The sequence below is a fragment of the Centruroides vittatus genome, unplaced genomic scaffold (genome assembly GCF_030686945.1).
Source record: "Centruroides vittatus isolate TY-2023 unplaced genomic scaffold, ASM3068694v2 scaffold_946, whole genome shotgun sequence".
Classification (NCBI taxonomy): domain Eukaryota; kingdom Metazoa; phylum Arthropoda; class Arachnida; order Scorpiones; family Buthidae; genus Centruroides; species Centruroides vittatus.
The window spans coordinates 945,443-955,602 of record NW_027122723.1 but is presented as its reverse complement, the minus strand read 5'-3'; the positions used below and the strand labels follow the sequence as shown (position 1 = coordinate 955,602).

Genomic DNA, 10,160 nt, shown 5'->3' with positions numbered 1-10,160 from the left:
TTATTAAAAGTTTATTATATTATATTAATTTTTTATGCTAATTAATTAAAAATATAATTAATATGAATTTTTTTGAAAAGTACTGTATGTTAAGATATGTACAGTACTTTTATACTTAACAGTTGGATTCTGTTGGTAAATTAGTGTACTGAAACTATTGAAATTAAGCTACAATTTAAAAAATTGCAGAGCTATAAATTTCCTCTATCGTCCTTCCGATTGTCTGTCCTACCTTAATCTTGCGAATAGATGAAATCCGAGATATATATGAAAAGCTTAGGGGTAGGAGGCAACGATTATTAAAATATATTTAATTTCTAAGACATAATTTTTAATACCATGGTTTTGTAAGAAGAAAGAACTGAATTAAGCTGAAATTTTGACAGTCGCGGTGGAGTTTTTTGACAGTCACTTTCTCATTCTGTACCTCAAAATACATTATAAACGGTGTTAGTCTATAATGTATACTATAAAGCCATAACTTTCGCTTCATGGGGCCTAGACGAATTTGAATTAGGTGGCCCCATATACGGTGTTGACTTGATATATTGTTCTTAGGGGAATGTTTTTGGGGAAAATATTTTCTTATAAACGATTGGTTTTGGAGTCACCTGTTAGTGGGGGTTATAGGCAGTTGCTTCTTCTTGCAGTGGCGTAGCTAGGGGGGTGCGGTAGGTGCGGTCCGCACCGGGCACCTAGAAAGCGATAGGCCCATGGAGCCCCAAAATCACAGGGAAGAAGACCCGAAAAATTTTTCATGGCAACCACAACAAAGCAAAATTTGACATTTGGCTGCTCGAACTGCTGGGGCTTCTATTACTTAGGAAAACTCAACTCTACTCTAGTTATACACCATATAAACCACTTCACAAAAAATATTTTAGTCCGTTTACGTAAACAAAACAAAAAAATACCTAACGCATCATTCATCAAACGAAATAAATACGCCTTCTTAACGCCGCAATTTTGCTGGATCCTGTTTCGGAAGTGGACCTTGAAATCGTTCCGGAAGAAACCGACAAAAAAGAATTTGCTCTTGAACGAAAACTGCTTCAAGACTTCGTTGCTGTATCTTCGGAACTTAACCTGATTTGTCAACAAGATGGGCCAATAGAGCTTGTGAATTTTATTCATCGATACAAATTGATCTATTCGGTATCGAATATTGAAATCGGTCTCCAAATCTTCTTAACGATCGGAGTTAGTGTTGCAACTTGTGAGAGAAGCTCTTCCAAGCTGAAGCTAATTAAAAACTACCCGAGATCGACAATGAGCAGTCTGAGATCGACGAACCTTGCCATTTTATCCATTGAACGTGAAGTTACTGATTCCATCGATTTCGATTCTGTTATTTCTGATTTTGCTAGTCAGAAAGCTCGTAAAGTAAGTTTTTAAAATTTAAATGTATCCTAATATTATTTGTTTTACCTCGCACAAAACGGAATAAATAAATTCAAAAGCCGAAATTTACAGAAAAAAATTACTTGTTTTTGTTTGGACGTTCCCAATTACCATTACCGAAAAAGGACACCCCTGCCGAAAGTTTTTTTGGGGGGTCCACAAATCTGGTTCCGCACCGGGCCCTGAGAATCTTAGCTACGCCGCTGTCTTCTTATCCATAGGATAAGGCGCCACACTGAAAGAAATAGGTCTACAATTTGGCCTATAAATTTCCGTTATCGTCTGTTCGTTGGTCTGTCCGCCTCTCTTTCCTTAAACTCGAGAACGGAGTTAGATAGATAAGAAAAAAAAAAAAAAAAAGAGAGAGAGACCAGATATGGAAACCTTATGGGCAGGAGGTTCCAATTAACTACAGTATATGTGAACGTTGTTTCAATTTAAAATAAACTAAAAACAAAGTTACGATACCATCAGCAGCCAGTTCAATGTAGATAATTTAAATAAGCGCATCCTGTACAATGCCATTTGTAGTCACCCAAAAAAACTAGTCTTGTGGCCGCGATAACTTCGGGCAAAATGACTAGAGGGAATTTTGTTCGAATTAATGCAATTATTTATTATTATTTATATTATGCTATCGTGAAAAAAATTCAGAAGTCAATTAAAAATTATCGAAAAGTTTTAACATTTTATTGTATTACAAATGTTTATTTGTAATAAATAGAATAATTACGGTCTACTTACGGTCCACCTATTAGCAGTTATTATTTTTTTAGAACTTTTTTTAAAACAATAACGCATACAAAATCACCTCTAAAAATAATAAATTACGGCCAGCTTTTACATTCATAGGTTTGACTGTATTAAGATTTGAATATTAAAATTTTCGATTTAGAATTATTCTGAGGGAATACAAACAATAGTTTTCATACAAATGAATCATCCTTAGAGAATAATGCTGTGTTATCCCGTGTTTTTCGTTGAAATGATTTAACTAAACGGAAATTCGTCGAATATGTCAGCTATAGAAAATGCTCAATGCTTGGTTATTATTTAATGATATCCTCATAAAATAATCCGAAGGTCAGTGTCTGATAGAATAAAGTAGTAACAAATTACACAGAATTCAAAATATAAAAGAATACCGTAATAATCCAAGTGAAACTTATTTTTCAATAGGAATTACGAAAACCTTCATTTCTCACTAAAATAAAGTTTATTGTTGAAACTGAAAAGCCATTTTATCACAGGATATAATCAGTTCTTAGTCATCGAGATACACAAGAATCACTGGATAACCTTACTTAATATTAAGTTATTAATACAGTTAACTGATTATTACATCTACTGCATTTTATTCATTTCAATGGATTTTTAATAATTTATTTTTAAAATCGTTTGGTTTGTGAAAATCCAACACAGGAAGTTCAATTGAATACTTTCAATTGGTTAAACAGGGGCCTATATATGATGTAATCAGTATTAGTCGCTTGAATTTGTTTCCAATAAGGTAAATGTAGTCAGCTCTTATAAACAGTAACTACAAGTACAACTATAAACAACTCTTGTAATTCAGGTCAGGTAAGAATTTTCATATTATTTTATAATTTCATAAACGTTTGCAAGAAAATCAAATATTTTTATTTAGTTTTATGCCATTTGTTTCCATAACAATGAAGTCTATGGATGGTATTTTTATAAATATTTTATTGGTGTTGGATACGTTGGTTTCGAATGCTGTTTGTCTACCAAATATCCAGAAAATCGAATCGCAATGGATGGAAGAATATTGTAGTTAGTATATTTTATTATAAATATTATTTCTACAGCTTAGTTTATTATAAGATGTTTATAATTTCTTAAATTCTTATACTAGATAGCATTGTTAATAGTAGACGTCATCGAAACGTTGCTATTTAGAGAGCTAAGATCGATATTTCAGCATAAGTAATTATTTAACATCGCTAGCTGACGTTAATAATATCGATGATTAAAAACACCCAAGAAAAATCTGTTCGAGTCGAGTCAGATCCTCAGAAATTTTTATAGAAGATAGACCTAGTGATTTAGATCCAAATTAGATCCAAATTATTTGTTCAGCTTTGATAGAAACATAAAAATACTGGAATATCTAACGTTTAAAAAGTGAAAGATAATGATTAATTGAATTTAATATAAAAAAAATAGAGATGTATATACAATAACAAGACAGTAATGGCTATTTCCTGATAAAGTAAGCTGCAAACTATTTATATAGGCTACATTTATGTAGGCTGTAAGCTATTTATGAAAAACTTTATCGAAACAAAAGTATGAAGTCAATAAATATTATTTTAAAGTTTTAAGGCACAAAAATGGATGCTTGAAAATGATAAAATTAAATAAGTAAAGCATGTTTTTATCGATAATAATTTATCGGATAGATTGATTTAATCGATGTTGTTCGACCGGTTGTCGTTTTCTCTGCAAGGCACAAAACTAGCTGAAAATATAGGTCGATGGCACCGCTATACTGTAAGTAGCTATTATAGTGTTACTAAAAGTCTTGTGTTTATAAGCATCGGTGGTTCAGTGGTAGAATGCTCGCCTGCCACGCGGGCGGCCCGGGTTCGATTCCCGGCCGATGCATTTTTATTTTACTCAAACTTACGTTTATTACTTTTATATCATCATCTTTACTGACGCTTAAGATAACAATACTTCTGTTAAAAATTGTCAAGAATTCAGAGAATTGGAAAATAATACTTTAAAAGACAGCTTCGTCTACAGATATGTATAATGTATATGTAATATGATAATAACTAAATACATGATATCTGGCTATTATCGATTTTTATAGACAATTCTAGTTATCCAGTTGTAGCCTGTGTTAACAGCCGTGCCGGATTAACTGTTAGGCTCAAACTTTGCTAATTGATATAACATATACTACGTAATTTAAACTAAAGATAGACTATTAAGCTTATACTTTGACCAAATTATATATTATATAAGCCTACTTCATACATTATCTAACTACTCAAAAAATGACAGGTTTCTTTTACAGTATATTGTTAAATAAAAATAAATAAATTAAAAACCTTTCGCATAATAAACATTTTATCTCTAAATTAATTACTTTAGTGTATTTATAATGATGAATAAGGTAAATGACATTTAATGTATATTTTAAGTATCGTCGGAAGAACGGAAGAAAGCTTTCACTAATTGTATCGAAAGTTATTTTACAGAAGATTTAAGATCGGCCGTAAGAATATAATTCTAAATTTATTATATTTGTTAATATGAAAGACATTTAACGTTTGTTTTTACCTTTCCAGAGTTCAGATTTTTCTAAATGCCTGAATTGCTCCTCCCTAACTGATGTTCTTAATAAATTATGCTCCGTTACTAACGAAAACGTAACTTTCGACATTTTTTTTATTATAAAAAAATGAAATATAGTGATTTAAATATGAGAGAATTGATCTATATTTTACAATTATGAAATAAAATTCGTAAATATGATATAATTTATATTTCCAGTATATGGAATTCTTTCCAGTTTTCTTAAAATGCTTGGAAGAAATACAAACTAATAAAGAATATATTAATGTAAATATAAATACAACTTTATTCTTATGTTATTCACGATTAAATTCATTAAAAATATTATTTTGTAGCTTCAGGAATTTCCCGAAGAAAAAACAGAGCAATGTTTACAAAATCCAAAATCGATAAGTAATATTTTAAATTATATTGATCTTTAACATATGTTAATAAATATTCGATATACTAATTAAAATATATTTATTATTTCAGATTATAGAAAGTAAAATTTCCTCAAATAGGAATTAAGTAATCGAGTGTTATTATTCTTTAATAGTTAATGTATTTTAAACACATACACAGAGTTGTTTTTAATTCATAAAAGTATAAAAAATACTAAGTTATAAATGTTATTGCTTTTTTAAACTAGTAAACATGAAAATAGAGACACATTTGGATTTTTTTTAACTTGTTAAATAGCGTCTAGAATAAATTTAATTAAAAACTTCTTCATATAGTACTATGGGAAAATCAGCTAAGATGATTGAAATATCATCTCAGGTATAAAGATCTCAGTTATTTCGAGATTATGACTTTCTATTATTTACCAAATCGCGGAAAAAAACAAAGATCTAAGAGACGATTTGTAAAATATATTGGTAAAGACAAATTTTACATGAAAAATAATAATACAAATCACCCAGAGTATAAAACAATAGAGAAATAGCTTGAATATTAATCGTCTTAAACTGATTAGATTTTATAAACTGAAGCCTGCCTAAAACAAAACCTAAATAAAATGGAAACTTGCCTAAAAACAAAAACCTCGGTACAATGCGATTCCTGTTTACACAGGTTTAACTGTATACATGTATTCAGAAGACCCAGAAGAATCCAAAGTGATCTAACTCTCTTTTTGGGTTCTTCTGGATCTTCTAAACTTTTGAGTTATTTTTGAGAGTTTGAAGTTATAAAAAATTAAAGATATCAATATAATAATTATCTTTAATATATCGAGACGATTGTATTAAGGACGGTTTGATAAACTAGGCTAGGAGTAAGAACCTTTTTGAACCCGTGTGCCATAAGGAGCATACTTAGCTTAATAATGTTTATGCGTGCCAAAGTTTTATACTTCGAAAACGATATTTAAAGAAATTAAATGAATATGTCTTAAAACTGAATTAAGTTATGTTTGCGACTTTTCCTTCTGTCTGCTTTCTATCAGGTTGAGGTAATTTGACTACTTCCTTCAACTTATCAAAAACCAGTTATGTAGGTCGATGACATTATAAAAATAGTAATAAGAAGCTGAGTTTTATAGGCATCGGTGGTTCAGTGGTAGAATGCTCGCCTGCCACGCGGGCGGCCCGGGTTCGATTCCCGGCCGATGCATTAATTTTGCTTAAGATATTTTTTGTTAATTTTATCTGTAATAGTGCGTAATTATTAAGTGTATTTTAATTATCAGGAAGTAATTAGGTGTATTGTTATAGTTAATGCAATATAACTTTATATAAATATTGGAAGAAATCGTCTGTTATAACCATAACAAAAAAATTGCACCGTGATACCAGTGGCGATTAGAATGTTCTTCCTCATAGAAGACAAGATGATGGTGAATTAACCTTGAAGATCATCGTCTTAAAGAACCGGACCACATTCATCTCAATAAGTCATTATTTCTCAATATTGCAAAGCACAGCTGGATCTAAAATAAACAGACAGGTTCATACAATTTGTTAGCAAAAAATTGTTCTTTATGATCATATTATTTAAGTAAAAAAAAATAATAATATATTTAATTAAAAGATGACAAATAAATAAACAACTACAGTCGACTCCGCATAAGTCGACACCCGGATAACTCGACATCGTAGGTTACTTAGTCAATTTTCTGTGATCCCAGCCGACTTACATAGGCAATAATGTTATTAATGTTAAAAACTCGGTTTACTCGACATCGTTTAACTCGTCACCACTGGATAAATCAACATACTTTTTCTGTTTCACGCTTTTTAGACGTCTGATAAGCCGACTTCCCTCCTGAAAAAATAAGTTCACACCGTACAATAAGCTGTGTGGTGTGAACTCATTTTTTAGGGAGGGGAGTCGACTTATCAGAGTTCTAAAAAGTGTGAAACAGAAAAAGTATGTTGATTTATCCAGTGGTGACGAGTTAAACGATGTCGAGTAAACCGAGTTTTATAACATTAATAACATTATTGCCTATGTAAATCGGCCGGGACCACAGAAAATTGACTAATTAACCTACGATGTCGAGTTATTCGGGTGTCGACTTATGCAGAGTCGACTGTAGTTGTTTATTTATTTGTCATCTTTTAATTAAATATAAAGGTAGTAAGAATTGAAGTGACAGTTCAAAAGTCTCTAAAAGTTCATCTTTAGAACTTTTCTGGCATTTTTCTAGCAAATTCAAATAATCCCAATATGGATAGTAATATTTATTATTATTATCTATATAGTCTGACTGAGATAGGGAATAAGTGAGGACCGTACATCTTTGTTATGTTAGGAACTCGTTGAAACAGTAAATACTACATTTTCCAAGTCAAAATTCCGAGAAAAGAAATAAAACCCATCAGTTATTCAGTAAAATCTCTGTTGCAGCAATTTTAACTTACCTAATTTCGTCAGTTTTAGCGCGCACAGTTCAACAAAATGGATATACACCGTATTTAACTTAAGGAAAGATTTGTGCTCACTTGCGACGCCTTGTTGAATCTACCCTCTCTTTGAGATCTATTTGTGCAGACTAAAAAATTACAGGTCACAAGAAGGCGTCAATTAACTACTACGGCCCGCGGAAAAACGTAAAATTTATTCTGGCCCATGTTATAAAAAAGGTTGCCCACCCTTGGCATAGATTATATTAAGCACACTGCATAATATACAGTGCAACCTGGTTAACTCGAATCGGTTGGGTAAAAATTTCGGACTTGGATTTAAATCTCTCGGTGTTGTCTTAAAGTTATTAAAATAAAAATGTAATTGATAGTTAAGTTTTTATTTTAATAACTTGTAATTTCACCACGTTAAGTTAACGTCTTCTATCGTACACTTGTAACTAGTTGCAAATAAAAAGTAACTATTCTAACAATAGATTATGCTTATCTATAGTTACTGTACTTAACAAAGAACGTACAGCAACTCTAAATTACTATGATTTTTGATATTTTCGTGCACTTTTTTTGAAAGTACAATACGTAATATTGTGAAAAGTTCTGACTCCATTGATTCTTCTTAAATTCCTTACAATCTAAATTACTAGTTAAATGTCATACATAATTTACTACGTCAGCGTCAGTAAGCTCAAATATTTTTCAGTGGACTGGCAGTTGAATTTAGAGTATGGGAAGGCAGTAATTGTCTGTATTGTTAGGGTCACTGATGTTTTTAGGTTTCATATATATGAAACCTTGTGTAAGAAAACTTAACGTGTGTTGTCGATTGTTGATTTTGTATATAAAACGTTTGGTGCCTTCCTCAGTGTCAATTTTTTGTACCAGAAATTGTAAACGTTGTCTTCGCCGGTTGTCTTTTAACCGTGTTATTGTACTGTAAATTGGATGTCGTGTATGTTTATTTAGACATATGGTATGCTTGAAGTATTATGCATGTTTTCTTTTCCCTCTGATCTAGTTTTCTTTATTATTCTGTGTGCTTGAATTGGACTAAAAAGCAAACCAAAATCTGAGAGTCTTCTGCTGGTGAGCTGTGATTATATGATGAGTTTAGTATGATGTAGTTGTCAAGATGAATCTCGTAATTTTATTGATCGTAAATAATTTATTTTGTTGTTTTTGTTATACAGAGGATTGTATCATTTCAGTTTTTGTGAACTGACTGCAAATTTTTCTTTCAAATGTCGATGTATTTCTGTATGCGAATATTGTGTTCGCGTTGTTTGCGGGTTTAATTTTTTTACATATTATTATTTACCACGATTGAATTATTAAATAGTTGTAGAATGAGTGCAAAGTATAAATTTTTACAATATTATCTCGATCATTCAAACACTTCGTGTATTCATTGACAAACAACATTAGCTAACTATTCATGAGCGTTTTTTACCGGAAATTTCTAAGAAGAATCAAAACATGGAGTTTATTATTACTTTCTTCAGGTGAACGTTTAAGCTTTTAATCAGAAAACAAGAATTTCAACTAATTTTAATTCGATGTATTGAACCAAAATATAAATACAAATTAACTTCACCGACTTCAATTTTTGTTTGTTACGAATGTGTTTGACCAACATAGAAAAGAGATGAAAATGATAAAGTGACATGTGGGCGTGTAAAGGAGTCAATGTCCGATCATTAATTCTTGTTTTGGGGCGTTATTTTTATTTTGTTCTTTTCTTTTTCTTGGTTCCTTTTTTTTGTTGTTACGGACAAACTCCCAAGCACCAATGACCAAAAGAACAAAAAAAACGAAAATTTTTAACTTAGTTTGCATCGTTGCCCGATCCTGGAACATCATCCTATGTAAATTAGACAGTGCGGAGCTACACTGGATGAACAATTAAAAGCGGAACAGCCAGGACCAAAAGGAGAGAGAGCTTCAGGTGACCAAGGTGGTAAACGTCAGTGATAAGTTCGAGGAAATTGTGTTTGGCTGTACACTATTTATAGCTTGAGGAGGAGATAAAACGTTTTCTTTATTATGAGAAAGCTGTACAAGATTTTGATATTGTCTGTGGTTTGTGGAAATTATTAGTTTTAAATAAAGTCCTGGTCTGGTACTTGCCTCATTATTATGTAACCTATTGTTGTTTCCGAAAACGGTGAGTTACATAACTGGCGCCCGAACAGGGACCTTATGGGTCATAAGCAAGTTTTTTTTTGAGTTTATTTCAGATCGAACCGTTAGTGTATTTGTTTTGTATGGACGAGAAAATAATGTCTGAGGAAGATTTCATTACTCGTGAAGAGTTCAGGACTTTACAAAACCAGCTGACAACGTTATCGCAGCAAGTCGCTGCACTGACGCAAAGTATGGCAAGTATCGCTTCTGCCTTATCTTTTAAGCAGGCGGAGCCGCCAGCCGAGAACCGACCCGATCCCAGGGAAGTGAGCCAAACCAGTCCGGGGGGAAGCATTCCCAATAGGCCGCCAACAGGTACATCTACTCCCCTCCCACCAGTGACACCAAATACCTCGGTGGTGATTGTCAATGCTCAACCTACGCCATCTAAAACATTTAACG

At 31.9% G+C, this 10,160-nt stretch overlaps 1 protein-coding gene and 2 non-coding genes across 3 annotated transcripts; all 3 read left to right on the top strand.

Annotated features, from left to right (window-relative positions):
• The first annotated feature begins 2,964 nt into the window (after positions 1-2,964).
• Positions 2,965-5,247, top strand: LOC136990612 (uncharacterized). Its single transcript, XM_067289008.1, has 7 exons — positions 2,965-2,982; positions 3,050-3,195; positions 4,575-4,648; positions 4,722-4,802; positions 4,927-4,995; positions 5,064-5,121; positions 5,203-5,247. Exons 2-7 carry the CDS (start codon positions 3,054-3,056, stop codon positions 5,214-5,216), a joined length of 438 nt encoding a protein of 145 aa, XP_067145109.1. The 5' UTR covers positions 2,965-2,982; positions 3,050-3,053; the 3' UTR covers positions 5,217-5,247.
• On the top strand, positions 3,959-4,029 carry TRNAG-GCC (transfer RNA glycine (anticodon GCC)). Its single transcript has one exon. It is a non-coding gene; the product is annotated as a tRNA-Gly (tRNA).
• Positions 5,248-6,253: 1,006 nt separating the features above from the next.
• TRNAG-GCC (transfer RNA glycine (anticodon GCC)) lies at positions 6,254-6,324 on the top strand. Its single transcript has one exon. It is a non-coding gene; the product is annotated as a tRNA-Gly (tRNA).
• The last annotated feature ends 3,836 nt before the right edge of the window (positions 6,325-10,160 follow it).